Consider the following 21,047-nt stretch of genomic DNA (forward strand, 5'->3'; position numbering starts at 1 on the left):
TGAAATTTTATTTAATACTAATAACAATACAGTCAAATCTCTTTATAACAATGCCATTTTTTCTTATATTGTTTTGTTGTTATTATAATAACAAGATATTGAGAGTCGATTTTAAAATAAAACATAGACGTTAGTGTGAAATACTTTTTATACTTATAATTATCCAAAATTATATATTTATGCTTGTCCAACATATCAAATGACGTTATAGCCTTATAGGCTATCTAATTACATAGTAGGTGAGATATTTTAATACTTATTGTAGAGTTCGTGTGTAAATATATATGCATTTTACTTCATGTTTTGTCAAAATTCGATTTAGACAATAAGCATTTTATTTGTCTTGTCGAAATATCGTTTTATACAACTAGTAATAATATAAATTCTAAATATAATAGATTCCTTTTAGTTATGATATGGAAAAATATTGAAATTACAAGTTGCTCACGCCATAAATCAATTTTATATATTTATTGATTTTATTGCTATCTTATGTAAATTTATTGTTTTAAAACAGTAGCTGGACACATTTATAACTGTACTTGTTTATGTTAATTAGTAGTTAATTATTCAACGACCAAGAGTGGCATGTTTCCATGCTCTACGTGGAGTTTCGATTAATTTGAATTCGTGTTAGACAAATAATGGCCAGGATAGAAAATTTGTCACAAGTATAATTTGAAAGTTAATAAATACATATAAAAAATAAATTTGACTAGTATATTCAATATGTTTTTGTATATATTATAAAGACCATACTTGACTATATATGGCTCCGCTACTATGCATAAGCCCCAATATTGAAGAGACAAATACTCTATTAACTCTCTATCGAGTATCGGGATTCTTTTCATTTTCAAAATTCAGACTCTACTTATTCTACTTGAAATAAATTACAACAATAAACTTGTTAATTATTCAATGTACATGTAAGCTATATGTATTTAAACTTTCATTATGGAGAAAAAAATCTTAATTATTGTGTACAAGTTGTAACGCAAAAAATCTCACATTATAATATGCATGAAAAATACAGATGAGATTTATAAAAATAGAACTGAGGTCCCCTACCTATTATTACATGTTGTTGTACTATTTAGGTAAGTACAATATGCAAATTCTAGTAGCTAGTCGGTGAATGAAATGATCTCCAGACATATTAAATTTCGTGTCGAGTTAAACTAAGACAAATAAATTAAAGCGAGAAAAATATCTTCAGACGTTGATATTAACTACTTAATAAAGTCAACTAAAATATCGAAATTGGTTGTTATTTTTGTGAGGGAAAATTAAATACAACAAAGTCTCATCAACATTAAGTACATTTATTTTATATGTACGTAGACTATCTAATTATAACATAATAGGTGAGATATTAACACTTAAATATGAAGTTCATGAGTAAATGCATATGCATTTCACTTGTCTTGTCAATTAATGTTATGACCTATATATATAGTTAATTAGACGATATTTCATACAAAAAAATCTACTATAGTAGAGTAACATAAATTCTAAATAGATTCCTTTTGAGTTATGGTATGTGAAATAATTACCAGTATTGGTCTCCCATGCTGCTATTCTATGTTGAGTTTCGATTAATTTGAATTCACGTCACACAAAACAATGATCGTTAAGACAGGAAATTTGTCAAGGATATTTTGAAATTTAAAATATGTGTAAAAAGTTACTTTTAACTAATATATGCAATATAATTTTCTATAAATATATATTATAAAGAACACACTACAAATATCACATCATGCAAAATACAGATAGAGTTTTTTTGCTTAAGAAACTAGAACTGAGGTCCCCTACCCATTCTTACATGTTTTTGTACTATTGGTGAATGATATGACCCCAAGACATTTTAAATTTTGTGTCGAGTTAAACTAACGTAAACAAATTGGCTCGAAGAGAACATTTGCAATTGATATTAATTCTACTAATTATGTAATAAATATATGAGATATAATTAGACATAATATAATCGACTATATAATCGAAATTGATTATTATTTTTGTGAGGGAAAACTATAATAAAGTCTCATTAACATCAAGTATATTTTTACTCAAGATCAAATTTATATTTCCGATCCCCACCTAGCTTTAAAGGGAGTGCTAAAGTATAACCTAACAACCACAAGTCATTAAGGTCACTCCATTAATTTAGCTTGTCCGGTTAATTAACTAATTGTTCGATATAGTTAGTTAGATTTTTTATTTACTAGTCGACCTAAGTTGTACCCTTACTTTTGGGGAGGGGCTTGGCCTCTGAACCGCATGTGAGACGAGTTCTTACCTCATAAAGATATTTGAGGGTCACAAATCTTAGTCAATACTTGTGCATGAATTAATTGATTTTTCATGAAGTGGACATATCATAAAACTATACTACTTAATTAGAGTACATGAAATATATATGTTTGTCATGAAAATTGGTTAGTATATAGTACTCTTAGCTGTAAATTGGAGGACCCCTACAAGTACAATTAATTTTGAATCTACCAAACAAGAAAACATATTTTTTGGCAAGAAAAATAAAGTATAATGAAAATGAAAGAATAAGGACTATGGAATATCTTGAATATTAATGTTCATTAATTATTGGGGTCTTATTCATTTATAATTATGTTGGTAAGAAAAGGTCCATTCATTTAAGAACTCATTTTTTACCCTCTGACCTTGAATTATTTTTTTATTTTTTTTACTTAACTAATTGTTCAACTTAATTAACTAAATTATTGAGAAAGAAAAAAGTATGGACATATGATTTTGAGTTTGAAATTCAATCACAACTTATTTGATTTACTGAATTAGAATTCAAATTTTATATTTACTATAAAAAATTTAATATAAAACACGATTTTCAGATAAACTCATAAAGTAATACATAACATGTCCAATTCAGCTCCACTAATGATATCGACCAAACAAAGGAGATATTATCTCCTTTTAAACTAAGTAAAGGCGAAAACTTAAAAGTGAATTATTAATAGATGTTCAATGAATTAGAAGGCTTGGATCAAGAAATAGCGATTTTCCCCTTATAATAGTACAAGTAAGAAAAATACCTTTTTATTTTTCCTTTTATACTTTTATTATTATTTTTAATAAAAGGGTAAAATATACTGACAAGTAAAAAATATCAAAGAATTAGGTGCAAGTGTAACTAACTACGGTCCACGACAACTTTACAAGTCCCTACCTTCGGATTTTATATTGATTGGTACCGTTGGTTTAAAAGACTCGTTTCACTAGTAATATTGTCCGCTCTAATTTTCATGATTTAAAATTATATTTACACAATAACTCTTTTGTGTAGTTGTGATCAACGATGTGAAATTTATCTAGGATACTATCATATACACTTCATAAAGGACTTATCAACATCATCGCAAATTAAAAATATGTGGAATCTTAATTCACCTAAAATGTCATGTGCATCTTCTTCAAAAACTTGCAAGCTTAACAGTTTAGGCATACTACATAACATGACCCTTAACTTGACGTCAGCTTGCAACTATGACCTTTAACTTTGGATGTGCACAAGTAGACACTTAAACAGGGGTGGCTAAACATAATTCGAGGCCTAAAGCAAAATTTTAATTAGAGGCCTAAAATTTAATAAATTTTATCTGTATTTATTTATTTTTCTAAATTTTTAGATGTAAATTATTCCTTAATATTTTTTTTATAAATTATTTTTTCAAATATTTTTTTAATTATTATTTTTAAGCAAGACTTTATCAATTCAACATTGAAAAACATCATTTTATTGAGACAATTATTATATGAATCAATAATATAGTTGTATAAGTAATAAATTGATAAATTTTAAATAAAGATGAGAGTTAGAATCATATAATTTGATTCAAAAAGTTGATAACTTGGTATACCCTACTTTAATATGAAAAGCTACGAAGAAATAAAAAAATATTTGTAATTTACTTTGTTCAACACTTTTCGGCTATTGATTCATATTTTTGACAGAATATTACTCTAACTATCAAAGATTTGAAGAAATAGAATACAGAAGGAGTTAAAAAGGATAAATAATGTGAGTGTTATAAATAATTAATTTTTTTCATGAAAAAAATAAACATGATTTTATTTTAATAGAAATTTGAGGCATTGGCCTAAAAATTCATATGCAAGAGTCGGCCCTGCACTTAAACTTGTATAAAATTGAACAAATTGACACATTCGTCCTACATGGCACCCTACATGGAATTTTTGTGTCCTACGTGGCATCTTGCGTGTATTTTGCCATGTAGGACATATGTTTCTACTTGTTCAATTTTATACAAGTTTAAATGTTTATTTGTGCACACTCAAAATTAGAGGACATAATTGTCCGTTGAAGCCAAGTTAAGAATCTTGTTTATATATTATGCCTAACAGTTTATCCGTCATTCTCTTTGATCAGTCCTCATCGGCCCGGCCGGCACCTCTCCTTCATGAGCCATCAATTTTGTAACGACCAAAGGATAATCACCAAGCCAATTGTGTCATGCATAATTTTCATATTAATTAGTAACACCCCATAACTACCCTAATAATAATAATAATAATAATAATAATAGTAAATAACTATTTATACGAAAGTAGGTAAAGTAAACACAAAAGTAAGTTCAGAAAACCCTTACAATATCATTATACTTGTCCCCTGCCATTTGAGATCTTTAAGAGATATACATATTGATGTCACGTACCATGCATGGACACAAAGCAATTTATGTATTCACAGAAGAATTTAACTTCTTATATGTAGTACAATATTATTATTTTTATATATAATTACATCATTTATTATAAGTAAAATCTTTTAAAAAGTTGAAGAGTAAATCAATTTTTTTGAAATATAATCTTCTATAACAATTTTGAATACATTCAAGTTAGATATGTTGACTATGTTTGGTAATCGGAGTATCCAAGGATATGATCTTGAGCTCAATATAATGAATTGATGTGAAACACAAGGTTTATGTTCAAATTCTAATAAAATAAAAAAAATACTAGGCGAATTCTTTCGTCTAGTCACGCCTTGATAAATAGATATACTCAAAATTGGAAGTATTTAATAGAATTAGTAAAAATAAAACTAATTAAGTAGTTTTACAATATGATGAGTGTATAGATCAACACACTCATTCAAATATAATGATAATGTAAAAAAAAGAAAAAAGAGTACAATAACCCCACCTCCAACAACAACATTACATATCGCGTAAATGTACACAAATCTTATCATTATTTTACAGATAAATAAAAAAAGTTACGATAAAATACTACTCCGTATAAACAATCTAACGAATCATGTAATCATCTTAATAGATAAAACGATAATCGAAGTGTAACAATAAACAGAGTACACCCACCCACCCCTCCTTACCCCCACCCCCACTAGAAGAAAAACACCCTGCGGCCTGCGGTTTTCATTCTTCTATATCTCTGTGACTCTGTGTCTATATCTATATCTATATATATATATATATATATATATACACACACTTGTCTACCTGTTCTTTTCACCATTCTTCTCATCTCTATCCTTTAATTTCTTTAAAAAAAATTACAAATCAAACACAAAAATGGCAGCAGCTGCAATTTCTACAATCTCAATGATCGATTCCAACATGGAAGTTGACAAATTAACATACGAAATCTTCTCCATTCTCGAAAATAAGTTCCTCTTTGGCTACGATAATGACCCAAAACTTTCTTCTGCATGCGTAGATAATCTCAATTTCTCCACCCCTAAGAAAAATGTCCCCGCCGGAAAAATCAGGATTCTCTCTATTGACGGAGGTGGGTCCACTAATGGCATCCTCGCTGCTAAATCTTTAACCCATTTGGAAACAACCCTTCGTCGGATAACCGGAAAGAAAAACACCCACATTGCTGATTTCTTCGATGTAGTCGCCGGGTCCGGTACCGGCGGGATCCTCGCTACTCTTCTCTTCACTCGTGGGAAAGATGGGGTTCCTCTTTTCACAGCAGAGGAAGCTCTCAAATTCCTAATCGAGAATAACCGTAAAATCTCTCGATCTTCTTCAAATGGAGTTCTCCAGCGTGTTTTCCGGCCACCGGTGAAGGTGTTCGGAAAAGTGTTCGGCGATTTAACTTTAAAAGAAACTGTAAAAGCAGTTTTAATCCCCTGCTACGACCTCACCACAAGATCACCGTTCCTTTTCTCCCGTGCTGATGCTTTAGAAATGGACGGCTGTGATTTTAAGCTGTCAGATGTATGTGGGGCCACAATAGCTGATCGTACGGTGGAAGTGAAATCAGTTGATGGAAGACGAAAGATCACAGCCGTTGGTGGTGGGGTCACCATGAATAATCCAACGGCTGCTGCTATCACTCATGTTCTTAACAATAAACAAGAATTTCCCTTTGCTAATTCAGTTGAAGATTTGTTAGTAATTTCATTGGGCAACGGAGAATCAGATTCCGGCACCGGAAACATGACTTCATCACCGGCGGCATTTGTTAAGATCGCCGGAGATGGAGCTGCCGACATGGTACGTAAACATTTTTTTTGGTTCATGCAAATTATGTCGGTACTTCACCGACACACGATGGTGGTGAAATGATAAATATTATTTATTCAATTATTGTTAATTAGTCGGGTCTCAATACAAGTAATGAACATAGAATGAGAGGCTAAAAACAAAGTTGGTACTTTGGAATTAATGAGTTTTATTATTATGGTACCTTGAATTACTTAATTTACAAACTAAATGGTCCACTAAATCTTTTGATTAAATAATTTACCTAACTATATAGTACTAGTTTATTAGGAACTTTAATTTGGAATATTAGGTAAATATTTGCATTAAGTATAAATATCGAGAAAAACGAGTGTATCGATCTATCCTTTTTTTTTTAGGTTATATTGTTTATTAAATATTATTATCATCCATGCTAGTATTAAATAGAGTTAACTCCTCCGAGCTTCAATTATGGAAGAAGGAACTTAGTAAGGTAACAATTAATATTATTACGCGACAGCTTATGATGTTCATATCGATCAATCATGCTCAAATACAATAATTGTACTGGCTCTATTATATTGCTTGTTTCATTTCTTCTGGAACAATCACAAACATTTTTTTTATCGATACATAATGATATTGATTTTCAAGTAACTTGATTGTATAAATATTTTTTATATCGTCAGTTTACGTAGACTAATGTTTTTTTGTTGTTACTTATAACAAATGCAGGTAGATCAAGCTGTATCAATGGCATTTGGAGAATTTAGAAACAATAACTATGTTAGAGTACAAGGAAATGAAATTATTGGAAAAAAACAACATATGATAAAAGATGAAAAAATGAGAAAATCAATTGTCATTGCTGAGGAAATGCTAAAGCAGAAAAATGTGGAATCGATATTATTTCAAGGGAAAAAATTGGTGGAAAAAACAAATTTAGACAAATTGGAAATATTTGCAGGTGAATTAATCAAAGAAGAAGAAATGAGGAAAAATAGTATATTATCTCCAGTTGTTTTGAAACAATCACCATCATCTCCAAGAACATCATCTGCAACAACTTTATCGACTATTTCATCGTGTTAAATTAATTAAAATAATACGAAAGATCATTGTATGCATCATGATCATATATTAGCTCGATTTTAAGTTAGATTAGTAAGACGAGTTAAGTTAACTCGTTGAATCAAGGGTTTGAAGCCACTCGCGATGAATGATATAATCTTAAACATCCGAGTTTGCGCTTAAGTTTTCAGTTTATTTATTTTAGGTTGATTTTGTTGTAAAATGTAAATTTAGGTTATGAATCTTGATGAATGTGTGTGTATTTTTGTTGTTAATATTATGAATATATTGCTTATTAAGAGCAATGGTAAGCACTTGGTGGTAGTAATTCACTAATTTGTATGCTTATCAACACTAGTAATTTTAAAGTAATATTTTAACGTTAAAATGCCCATTTTACCCTTTTAATGAAATAATTTCTAGTCACACATATATCTGACTTATTTTAAACCACAAGTTTCAAAAGTTCTTAAATTATGTGTCAAGTCAAACTAATTCATATAAATTGAAATCTAATTGTCTCCTTCAATAGAGATTTTATTTTAAGTAGATTGAATTTTTATTTAGAGTTATTATTAACTTGAAATTTAATTGTCTTCTTCAATAGAGATTTATTTTTAGCAAAATAAATATTTCTTTTGTTCCAATTTATATGAGTTAATTTGACTTGACACGTAATTTAAGAAAGAAAGACAGACTTTTGAAACTTATGATCTAAAATAAGTCACAGATATTTGTGTGGCTAGAAATCCTTTCATTAAAGGTAAAATGAGCATTTTGAAGTTGAATTATTACTTTCCGTGAAGCATCTTATCATTCACGGAAAATGATTCAAAGAAATACATTGCACCGTCAGATTCATTTTTTAATCGTATGATCGTTTTAAGCGATACATTGGACCAAGAGGTCACAGAGTCAAGTAAGACAAGACTGCATACAATAAACCGAATATGATTTGAGGTATTGGACCTTTTCCACGCATCTTAGGTGGAAGACGAAGAATGCCTCCTCCTACTTTGGGCAAGCCAAGCCATCAATGAGATAGAGAGAGATCGTTGTTGAAGGGCTAGAATTCTAACCTAATGTCAGGATCTACGGGTCAAGGTCTATGTGTATGATCCTAATCATAGGGTCAGACGCAGATAAACACATTGAACTACCCATGTTGTTGAGACTTGAGAGCCCTCAAAACCCAAGCACAACGAGAGCGTTCTACTACTTAGCTAATAGCCCATCAATAACATTGAACTACCCATGTTGTTGAGACTTGAGAGCCCTCAAAGCCCAAGCACAACGAGAGCGTTCTACTACTTAGCTAATAGCCCATCAATCTTTCTTTCTACTACAATGAGCTACCCATGTGGTTGAGAGCCCTCAACGCCCAAGCACAGTGAGATCGTTCTACTACTAAGCTAATAGCCCATCAAACTACACATCGGGTAAATAAGAGAGCTTAGTGCACCGAGTTACCCTCCTCCATACATGGTTTCAAAGCATGCTTTATGAAAAGATGGCGCATCAGTCTCTTCTTTTTCAATTCCATAAAAGTTGCCTACTTGTTAGTCGAGTCGATAGATCATGGCAATCAATTCGATGCAGTATGGTTAAAATACACCTTCCAATTTAAAGGTATCAAATATTTTTCAGCAATCAACCATTTCTTAGCCATAATTGCCAACACTAGTATAAACTAGCCAGCATGCAGCAGCTACATTAGCTCAGCAACTTCTAAACTTTAACTTTTCCCATTACACAGTTGTACAGTACAACAAAAAAAAGGATTTTACATGAAGAATCATGAGGGGACTCACTTCGGAGGCAATCCAACAAGACCAGCAGAATTCATCCTCCAAATCTCTTCAAAGATGAAGTGACTAACGATCGTTGATCGTCAATAACTCAGCAGACAGTTCGACCATAGCAGATTGATGCAATGTAAAGATTTTTGGACCATTTTTCCTGACAAATGAATGGAAGCAATTTGAGAGTAGAAAAGGAAAGAACAAAATGAGTACATTCATAATAAATATGCAAACTGCATTGCACAAACTCCTGTCAAACGGAACATCAATTGTTTTATAAACATAAGACACCAATTTTCACTTTTTTTTTTTTTTTTTTTTTTTGAACTTGGTAACTTCAATTTTCACAGCTTTCAAGAAATCAAATTCCTTCAACTATTTAAATTCAAAACTTTGATGTGACATTTTCTCTATCAAACCAACTTTTTAGCCGTCATTTTCATATTTTCTCCCATGACTAATACAATAAACAAGCCAAACAAACATCCTAAATTACGGGTCCAGTCAAAGAAACGTCTTATAATGGAACAGAGGGAGTAAGTGGTATATTCCATCAAAACTTCTTTTGTAAGTATTCCACTTGTTAGATTTAAGGAAAATCAAGGCAAACAGGAAACATGCAAGGGTATGAAAAAGAATCGTCACCTTTACATGGGTACTTGGGAAGGCAGATGTCCGCAAAGTTTCTTGAGTTTCATCAATCATTTTACGTCTTGGTATGCTCAATATGAAAGCTGCTTGATCAGCGGTGGCAGCCATAGAAGTTATTCTAAACCCACCTTCCCACCGTCGATGTATTCCTTCACTTGGGTAAAGGAAGTCGAGTTCAACAACCTACAAAGCCATCTTCTTTAAGCCACTATTGTTGAGGAATTCAAGAAATGCAGTAAAGTGACAACTGAATGAAAATAACTTCACCTGTTCTGCATATCCAGCATTTCGGGACATCACCACACCCCATCGATTGCCAGCAGTGGTCATTGATGTTACATGGAAACCTTCTTTCCATTTTTTGTTTATCCATTTAAAAGGAAAAGATTCACTTACTTTGTAAGACTGTTGTGTATAAGGAGTTCCTGATTCATTAAGCACGGAGAAATTAATAGATTGCTTATAAAACAATCAACAATAACCATAATCAAGTTGATTCACAGCAAGCCTATTCGTGGTAAAAACATCTGCAGCGGATAATCTTAGCAACAAAATACAGCTCACCAACCAAAAATACAAAAAGATGGGTAACCAGAAATAAAACCATCCATATATCTAACACCATTTACATATTGTAGCTCTAACACCCTTATATCAGCTACAGTTGCCTTGACCAAACCAAAATGTTCTGAGGCAGCAATGACAAATAATTATACAGGCCAGTCATTAGCTTGTGGTCTCAACTTTATTCTTCTTTGTGACCAAGATATCCCATATGAGTTAGCTGGTCCAACCCCAAGTGTAGGTTCAAATCATGGGGGAGAATGCACCCACCTTGCACCCTTCTCCAACTTAAATACCATGCTTCATGTCAGTGACGGGGTTTGAGGTTTGAACTCATGACATGCGTCCAATCCATGCTTCCCAAGATGTGTCCTTACCTACGTCCCTTACCACTGAACCATTGCCTCCAGGCTAGTCTGTGGTCTTAACTTTCCCTACTTTTTCAGCAGCTAAACAATGGAAAGTGGTGGTAAATTGCTATTTGGTATTCTAATTCTACCAGACTGCAACTCACATCCGAAAACATCTCATAAAAATCTGAACTATGGAACAGGTCCGAAAGACATGAGTTAATCATCAGGTCTACCCTTATACAGGGCATATAATTCTACACTTACCGATGTTTATAAGCAAGAGAACAAACCACATGAAGATCCCTATTGTTCAGTATTAAAACCACATGAACATCCCACTTCACCTCCCGGTCACTCTTGTACCAAGAAACCTTCTATGCTAAAGTTTTATAGATAAAGTAGACTGAGCCGCAACATCCCTGTTGTTCATCAGAACCACATCACTTGGCCCCCTTTCCACCTTTCTTTTTCTATTATCTAATAAAGCTACTTAGACCAACCAGCAGGTATGACCACACTCTTAAACAGCAAAAAAAAATCCACACCTTTTTCCAAACAGAATTATTTTCTATTCCATCCTTTGCCATTTGACTGAAGACCAGATCTGTGAAAGGCTAGTGCACATGTGCAACAAAGTAAAAGAAACAATTGAAGGGCAGGTAACATGAAGTTCAAACAAGTTACAGACTTGAACTTAATCTGTTAATAATACTTGGGATATTCTCATAGTCGCACAGTATATACCATATTCAATCTAGTTATTATACGATGGTTTTGTTAAGCACAGACTTCTCACTAATAAAGAAATTTCCCACCAAAAATAGAAAGATGGAAACCATATCATTCCACAAGGAGAAGTCCATCAATTGATCCGTCTGTAAACACCTCAAACTGTGAAGAAAACAGATAATTTTTCCTTTAATATCTAACCTTTGGACATAACGACTAAGGAACTTCCATTAGTTGCACCAGCTATTGAGCTGATGTAGTAGTTCTTTTCCCACTGTTCCATAATCCAATCCTGATAAGAACAACAACCGAGTCGGACAATTGTTTGAGTATATAACCTTGAAAAGGAAAGAGACAAAGATAATCACTGAATATGAAAGCGCAAGGTGATTGAGATGCTAACCTTATGGAGGAAGGCAGCTGAAAGCTCGTAAACCTGAGAAGAGAAACCGGTTCCTGCATCCATGATTAAGGCCCACAGATTGGCTGCTGAAGCCACACAGCTGATGTAAAGACCATCTTCATTTCCCTTGTCTACATGCTGCCTAAGCCTAGTGTCGGCAACATTGTAGTGGTACCTATAAATTCATCATGATACTTTTCTATCAGCAACTCATACTATTATGGAATCACATTCATTAAGAAGATAATTTAACATGAATATCCATGTTCTATGTAATAAATACTCAATTCATGAATAGCTCACGTAATCCCGAAAGTGTGATAACACTTTAAGTCCTCATAAGTAAACCTACCAAATCAAATAGTTTATACAAGATGTAGCCTGTCTTACCAGATCCTATAATATGATTCATTGAAATAGAAGGTAGAGGTGCACCAAAAAGGTTGCACACAAGGGAATTCAAGCACTGAGACACCTCGTTAAGGAATTATAATAATGACCAGATGTGTTTTTTGTTTTTCTGTTTTGAATTAAATGAATGACCAGACATGTTTAAACTCATTATCACACTTTCATTTCTAGCAACTTACCTCTGCTTCATAGGACGTCTTGCATTATAAACAGAAATCCATTGTGTTGCCGGACTACCTAATCGTACTTTTTTCTTTGGTTGCTCGTCTTCCTCCAAGTTTATAAGCAACCTTCCCCGCTTCTGCCCAACCTGATTAGACAAGAGGCAACAGGTGAGTGAGAAACAAATATCGTCGTGCAAACACGTACATGCATGAATATGTATAGAAACCTTGAGAGCTCCATCAATTCTTATTGGCCGTAGTGACGTGACTGGCTCAATAAGACTCTCAAAGAAAGAGATAAGCTTGGCATAATTTGGTTCCTCATCAAATTTCATATTTGTCACAGCCTCAAGGAACTGCTTGAATGGTGCCGGACAGAAACAACACATCAACTCTGGGGAAGTGGCCATTTTCTTCTTACAGACAAGAAAACTCTTGTTGTCACCCTATTAAATCCAAAACAACAAATAAAAGGAAATCATAAAGCTTCAAAAGACAAAATTAAACCACTAAAACAACTTACAGAAGCACGTAACAACCAACCTGATAGCCTTGCCACGGTAACCTTCCCTTTATAAGAAATATTAATGTGTATGCTAGTGACTCAAGGTCATCCCTTCTACTTCCAGTCCGACCCAAATGCGCATGCGCACTTGCATATCTTATGGTGCCCCTGTCAAAGCAAATATATGAGTCCACATTTAATAGGGTTATTGAATTGTATGCCCAAAAACTATTCAAGGTACATGACATATAAACAAACCTGAATATATCTGGCCTCTGGTCATATTCAACATGCATACCAGATGCTGCATCTTTCCATCTAGATGCTGCATTAACCAATGATACATTATGAACAGTACTCAAGATTAACATTGAATGAAAAGAAATGGTATTCTTTAAGGGGTCGTTTGGTAGAACGTATTAAAAAAAATAATGCATGCATTAGCCTTGTGTATTACTAGTACCTTGTTTGGTACTCTTTTCCAACCTATGTATAACTAATGTATGCACTCTATTGTGTATTAAAGTGTGTATTGCTAATACCATGAATTTCTAGGTATTAGCAATGCAATGGTTTTAATGCATGAATTAACTCAATTAAAGACCCAATTGCCCCTCAATACTTTTTTTATATCTTTTCCACCATAATAGTGAAGGGTATCTTTGTAAATAAATTTTTTAATGCATCAAACCAAACAATGCATAAAAATAATCTATGTTATAATTAATGCAAGCATAACTAATACATGCATTGCTAATGCAAGCATAACTAATACATGCAAGCATTACTAAAAAATAATGCATGTATTAGCCTTGTGTATTACTAGTACCTTGTTTGGTACTCTTTTCCAACCTATGTATAACTAATGTATGCACTCTATTGTGTATTAAAGTGTGTATTGCTAATACCATGAATTTCTAGGTATTAGCAATGCAATGGTTTTAATGCATGAATTAACTCAATTAAAGACCCAATTGCCCCTCAATACTTTTTTTATATCTTTTCCACCATAATAGTGAAGGGTATCTTTGTAAATAAATTTTTTAATGCATCAAACCAAACAATGCATAAAAATAATCTATGTTATAATTAATGCAAGCATAACTAATACATGCATTGCTAATGCAAGCATAACTAATACATGCAAGCATTACTAATACACTCTATTTAGCATTATTTTTATACACTCTACCAAACGATCCCTAAATGTAGTGGACCTACAAGCAGAATTGATCTGACATAGGTATTTCTCAACGTGTCATAACAGTTTGACAGGATCAACAATGTTTACATTAGATTATAAACAAAATAATATGTACACTCCAAGAAAAGGATGAGTGCTAAACAGAAAAGAAGATCATGATAATGCATCTTACCCAAACCGAGATCAATAAGATACAGCTTTTTCTCATCTTGACTTCCTGGCAGACCAAGTAGGAAATTTTCTGGCTTCACATCTCCATGCACGAACCTTAAAGTGAGAACAAAAAATTAGATGTGAAAAAATAGGCCATTATTACTACATGACTCTTGAGTACAGTGTTGAAAGTGAAAGGGTGAAATAACATATGTATTGCTGGAAGAGATAACAGTTACCCCTTAAGGTGCAGCTTTTCAAGAATCGATATTGCCTCCACTGCAATGCAGGCTACCATGTTCGGCGACATCCTGTTGCAAGATTATTGATCATTAATTAGAAAGACATACAGGCTACAACATATGCATGCCCAGGAAAATTTATATGTCGTACGTTGTTAGTTCTGCATTCCTATGTATGTGCAGGAAAATCAATGTAAAAAGAACAAGTTGGCAACTTACGACTGGCCTAAAGAATTCCAGACATCCCACAAGCTGGGTCCAAGCATGTCCATGACCTGAAAAAAATTCCAGGAAATATCAGTAACACGAAAGTGATAAAATAAGAAATTCTTTTATAAAATGATGAAAACCAAAAGTTACCAAGATGTAAAAGTCTCCCTGACGGCCCTTAAAATGAACCCATGGGATTCCGTAGCATCCATTTAGGGTGCTGTCAAGAAAAAAAGTTCACAATGGGATAATAAGTAAGAAAACTGATGACTGAAAAATACAAAGAAATCACAGATTCTGAGATAGAATTCATGCTTGCTTACTTGTACACCTGCCACTCATAAGGAGGGCCATAGTTGCAACCTTTACTATTTCGATGCTCAAACTTTAATGCAACCTATTGAGAATCATTATCGTTGTATTATAATCCAAATAATGTCAGAAAGGCTCGTAAAAGATCCACTATGTCATAGGAAGTACCTCAACAGCATCTGGTCCTGTTCTCTCAGTTCCCCCGCTTGTTCTTCGACCAACATATACTTGCCCAAATCCACCCTTACCTAATTTCCTTTCCGTTTTATATACAGGAGAATTACCCACTTGCACCTGCATCCAGATACACAAACATTCTTCTAAGAACTCTATTTGCAATAGAAATTTAGCCCACAGGTTATCATTAATGATGTGAAGGTATTTCACTTTCAAGGCAAGAGTTAACTTTAAGTTGTTTGTCAATTCATGTCATCCGTAAACAGTTAAGAACCCAAATGGAAAGAGACTTGAGAGCAAACAGGAAGATACCCTATCTGGTACAGGAGTTGTGCCTGCTTCTTCTTCAACTCCCATTACTTTGTCTGGACTTCCACCACCATCCATAGCAATCTTTTTATCTGCAGCACCGTCAACTCTATTAAAAGCTGGCTCGGCAACCCCAACAGGAGCAGCTTGAGGTAGACCCTCACACAGCGGCTCTGGGTCCAAATCTATCAATCTAATCCCCCTACCCCTACCAGCACCACTCGGTCTTCCACGTGTCCCTGAAGGCCCTTTTCCTATAGCTGTTGCATTACCCCTTCCTCTTCCTCCTCCACCACCTCTTCTTCTAGTTCTGTTCTGAGTAGGCAAGGCCAAGTTTTCCTCTTGGCCAACAGGTTGAGGGGCAGGCTGGAGATCACCAAGCCGTTTTGATCTCCTTGCTCCACTACGCAACTCCGGCATCGTCACCCATGCAAATCACACTCAACTCTGTTCTCCCACCTTGCCTTGAAAATCTGGAGTCAACACAACATAAGACCCAAAGAAAGGCGGAAACAGTGTAACTATGAATGCAAGAATCCTCTATTATCAACAATGTAGACTTCAAATAGAAACCAATAAACAAAATACAAAGCACTCATTACAGGGAAGGCAACAGCATCTAAGAAAAATCATAGTTTCCATGTATCAAACATGATCTTACATTATAAATTCCCAAAGTTCCGAAGTAAAGTTCGAAACTTTTTACCCATAAAAGCCTAACATAAGAAGGTTCATACTTCATACATACTAAAAAGGGACCAGATATACAGATAAGGACATCTTTACAATTAAAACAATCAAAGACGCCCACAAACAAGTGTGGAGTTTTCAAAAACTTCCCTTTTATTTCCAGACAACAAGTAACACTAAAAGTATGTATACAATCCTAGGAGCTCGATTCCAACAGAAATGAAAGTTTTAACCTTTTTGCAATCAATAAAAAGCTACAACAGCAAGAATCATCAGTGGAATAAATTAAAACAAAAATCAAACCAATCAAACAAACAATCCCTAGATGGATCGTCTTCATCCCATCACATATAACTCAACCGATCATCAAACAACCAACAAAAAATAAGCATTTTTGGCACATTTCACAGAACCCAAGAACCGAATAAAACGAACCCCATATAAAAAATGGTACAAAAATCAAATCTTACCTCAAAAACAGCAAACCCCACAAGGATCGGTGAGAAATGGAACCAAAAAAATCAAGAAAATTGAAGCAAAAAGATGGGTTTTCACAGAATCGGCGATCAATCTCAGATCTTTCAGAGAAAAATCAAAAAAGAACCCCACATAGATAGTTAGAAGAAAAAGGGGAAAATCTTATCGGTAGAAGAAGAAGCTGGTTTGGTGTTTAGCTTATATGGCGATAAGGGCATGAGCTTGAATGAAGGATGAAGTAACGTTACATTCGGTGAGGCAAAAAAAATGGATTTTTGGGAAAATTGGATTGAATGAATGGAAATGAAATGGAAATAAGTAATAATGAGTGGGGGACTCTGTGTGTATGCTGTGCTGTATGTATTGTATCCTCTTTGTATTACCACTTTGGTACCTGTGCTGATAATCTTGATTACTGTGTAATCTAATGTTAGTTTGTCCTTCTATTATCATGGTTTTACTCTAACCTAATGTCCGATGTTCACATTAGTGCCCGACTAAATTGGATTCATGTGTTGTAGGGTTCATTTTTAGAGGTAACGCTCTAATAGGGTCCATTCTTAGTGGCTCGAAGTGATTGAAGTCTTAATTAAAATGTGGATTTATGTGTTGCATAGCAGTAATCTCAATGTCTTGTGTCTCCTTTTTTATAATTCGGTGTCTGATATTTACATTAGGGTTCGATTAAATTGGATTCGTATGTTGCAAGGTTCATTTCTAGAGGCAACACTTTCTCAATAGGATTCGTGTGTTGCAAGGTTCATTTCTAGAGGCAACGCTTTCTCAATAGGATTTTGGTCGAAGAATTGAGGTCTTATTAAATCTAGATTCGCGCGTAGCATAATCTCATTTCTGGGACAACGCTCTCAACATGATTTCCATTCTCACGGACTTGAAGTGATTGAGGTCTTATTAAATTTGGATTTGCGCATAACACGACTCATTTCTAGGGACAATGGTCTTAGTAGGATTCTTTCATTCTCAGAGCCTCGAAGAGATTAAGGTTTTATTAAATCTAAATTTGTGCATAATACGATTCATTTCTAAGGACAACGCTCTCAACAAGAGTTGGGGCTCAAAGTGATTGAGGTCTTACTAAATCTAGATTTGTGCATAGCAAGACTTATTTATGGGATCATCTAGGGGTGGGCATGGTATGGTACGGTATGGTATTTGAAAGTTTCGATACTATAATTTTGGTATTCGATTTTAAAACATTATACCATTACCATACCAATTTAATTCTATATGGTTCGGTATATTGAAGTTCGATTTCGATATTCTACGATATGGTAAATTGGTAACCATAGTTTGTTCAATTTGACTAATATATACTCATATAATAGAGTATTATGTCTTCGACTATTAAAAGAATGTCTCAATTGTATCATACTAAGTTACTAACACATTTCACATGTAAAAATATATATTCAAAATAAAGTACAAACAACTCCTTTTGTTAGTCAATTACATTTCAATCAACATAGAGTAATCAAAGTTTCAACTTCTAAACATTTAGCTTATACTTATATATGTTATTTACATAATTGTATATTTTCGGTATGGTATTCGGTATTTCGGTATGGTATTTCTAAATATCAAATACTGTACAGAATAACAAAAAAAATTAAAATGTATACCATATACGACATCAAATACTATAATATCAAAATCACGGTATAAAAAAATTTGATATGATGTGATAATTCGATATATACCATACCATGTCTACCCCTAGGAGTCAACAAAATATTTTTATTTTCAGGGGGTTGTGATTGAGATATTATTATATTTGAATTTGTGTGTACGATGACTGATTTCTAGGACAACACTCTCAACAAGATTTTTTTCATTTTCAGTTCGAGCAATTGAAGTCTTACTAAATCTAAATTTGTGCATAGCACAATTCATTTCCAGAAGTAGTGGTTTTTTCAACCTCATGGACTTGAAGTCATTGAGATCTTACTAAATATGGCATTGTAGGGATCATTTTGCGAGTCAGTGTTTCCAACAGATTCTTATTTTGCCAAAATCTAAGTTTGTACAAATAGGTCATTAAGGTTCGTTTGTTCATAAATTTTGAAGTGAAAACTTATCCAAGTTTCAAGTCTCGAGGGCTTGTGGCCACAAAAGTTTCTTTTTTTTTCCTTTAGTATGTTCTCGCAAAGAACCATGATAGGCACAAGAAAAGGCGAAAGTAATATTGTGTGCAATTAGATATAACATGTCAAAGGTCATTGAGTTGTTATTTAAACAGTTAACATTTAACTTAACTCTTGAATTTATGTGTTGAAAACCTAAAGATTCATTTTTTTCATATCACGTGTGTCAAAAACATCAAATGATGTTTTATAAGGCGAAAAAATGATAGAATGTTGTTATGTCCCTGAAAATTGCTCCTAGAAGTTATATCTGTGGAGTTATGTCCTTGAGCTTTCACTTCCCACAAAACTAGAAGCATGAAAGACGGAATTTAGCATTTTAGAAAAAAATATTTCTCTTTATTGATGTCGAACTTCAGCTGTCTTATCGCAATGAAAATATATTTTCTTAACCTTTGTCCAACTCTTTTTTTAAGGAAACAGTCTTCGATAATGTTTGTGCTCTACTTTTAGTGATTTATTTGTACAAGAGAATAGTTTATTTTACACATTCAATAACTGAAAGAGTTTGCAAAAAGGGTGAGACACACGTCTTTATTTACACTTGTTAAACACTTAATCATGATTAACTGATATACATCTTTTTTGATTTGTTAATTCTTAAGTTACTTATATAGTTGGGTGTTTATAACAACTAATGTAAACAAATATTTATCAAAATTACCTAACATTGTTGTCTTCGTAGAAATTTGAATTGAAATTTAATGATTTTCAATCTACTTCGTTAATCATTAAGTCACATCAATCGTTGAGTGCTCTTATCAAAATATTCTCTATCTCATAAGTGTAGTTATTACTTTAAACTTGAAATGCATATACTAATATACATATAAAAAATATTTTCAAAATTTAATCAATTTCAGATAGGCATTTTAGATTGAGACACATGTCCCGCCGTTAGTAGAAAGGGTACATACGTTCCAAATTTTGGACGGCAAGGACATGAGAGTCCTAAAAGTATAACGGAGGGTATTTAGATACCATTTACGATAGTTCGGGGGTATATTTGTCCTTTTTCCCTATTATAAAAAGCATTATAAGTGCATAAATACTCTTAAATACTTTTTTGTTTAAGCAAGCTTTCAAAAGTATTTTTGGAGTATATTAATTTGTCCAAAAAATTGTTTGGCTAGTCAATTTAAGAAATATTTTTGTTAATGTTGAAAAATAATTATACTTATCTAATATTTCAAGAATGCTTTTGAAGGAAAAAAAATCTTTTTCGGAAATTGAAAGATTTTACAACTATTACTTAAAGTTTTCCTTTTTCTTTTTAAAGTCATTAAACACCTCGACTCTCTAAAATAAAATAAAATTGACTTCCCAAAAATATAGCTAAATAAACTATTAGAGTAATATTTTACGTGTTGTCATGTACATAATACATTGAATGAATGCATTTCGACCGACCTCCAAATATTATTTTTAAATTTCAATTTTAAATATTTATTAAATAGGAAAAAAATAGGAAAAATAAAAATTAAGAACCTTAACCTAACCAGGCTTGGGCTCTAAATTTTAGGGTTGGCTCTAAAAATTGTAGGTTTGGTCCTTCAAAACAAAATATTTGTTTGTCTCCATTAAACTTTGTATTATTTGGTTTTGGGTCCCATTTTCCCTTTTTTAAATATTTAAGTCCACACATTCCTATATTAACTTCTTCTTTTTTTGCAATTCCTAAATTAACTATACCTATGATATAAAGAAAGACATACTTTCAAATTTGTTATATAAATTTGTGTCTATATATAATTTCATTAAAAGTAAGTTTGTAGATAACAATTTTGTATCTATATATAGTTTCATTAAAAGTAAGCTCGTAGTTGAAAACTTAACTATTTCATGTATCATAATTTTTGAAACAGATTATATATATATAAGCTAAAATAAGGAGAGTAACATTCTTTTCCAAAAGTGTGGATCTAGAAGAAACAATCTGAATATAATTGTTTTTCTTAAAA

The 21,047-nt window shown here is 32.8% G+C and overlaps 2 protein-coding genes across 3 annotated transcripts; one reads left to right on the top strand and one right to left on the bottom strand.

The window, feature by feature from the left end:
- The first annotated feature begins 5,519 nt into the window (after nt 1-5,519).
- LOC102602735 (patatin-like protein 3) lies at nt 5,520-7,843 on the top strand. Its single transcript, XM_006351302.2, has 2 exons — nt 5,520-6,527; nt 7,233-7,843. Exons 1-2 carry the CDS (start codon nt 5,595-5,597, stop codon nt 7,587-7,589), a joined length of 1,290 nt encoding a protein of 429 aa, XP_006351364.1. The 5' UTR covers nt 5,520-5,594; the 3' UTR covers nt 7,590-7,843.
- A 1,322-nt stretch (nt 7,844-9,165) lies between these two features.
- Nucleotides 9,166-17,274, bottom strand: LOC102603072 (uncharacterized). 2 transcript variants are annotated; one of them, XM_006351303.2, is made up of 17 exons: nt 16,918-17,272; nt 15,761-16,230; nt 15,440-15,565; nt 15,283-15,356; nt 15,110-15,179; nt 14,969-15,024; nt 14,747-14,818; nt 14,527-14,621; nt 13,409-13,475; nt 13,189-13,318; nt 12,873-13,091; nt 12,661-12,791; nt 12,071-12,245; nt 11,869-11,959; nt 10,289-10,446; nt 10,016-10,204; nt 9,166-9,527 (listed from the first exon to the last, which is right to left on the bottom strand). In XM_006351303.2, exons 2-17 carry the CDS (start codon nt 16,175-16,177, stop codon nt 9,468-9,470), a joined length of 2,130 nt encoding a protein of 709 aa, XP_006351365.1. In that variant the 5' UTR covers nt 16,178-16,230; nt 16,918-17,272; the 3' UTR covers nt 9,166-9,467. The 2 variants fall into 2 exon arrangements, with proteins under 2 accessions (XP_006351365.1, XP_015165952.1); XM_015310466.1 differs by having other exon boundaries at nt 12,661-13,091; nt 16,918-17,274.
- Between the last annotated feature and the right edge of the window lie 3,773 nt (nt 17,275-21,047).

The sequence above is a fragment of the Solanum tuberosum genome, unplaced genomic scaffold (assembly GCF_000226075.1).
Source record: "Solanum tuberosum cultivar DM 1-3 516 R44 unplaced genomic scaffold, SolTub_3.0 scf00129, whole genome shotgun sequence".
In the NCBI taxonomy this organism is placed as follows: domain Eukaryota; kingdom Viridiplantae; phylum Streptophyta; class Magnoliopsida; order Solanales; family Solanaceae; genus Solanum; species Solanum tuberosum.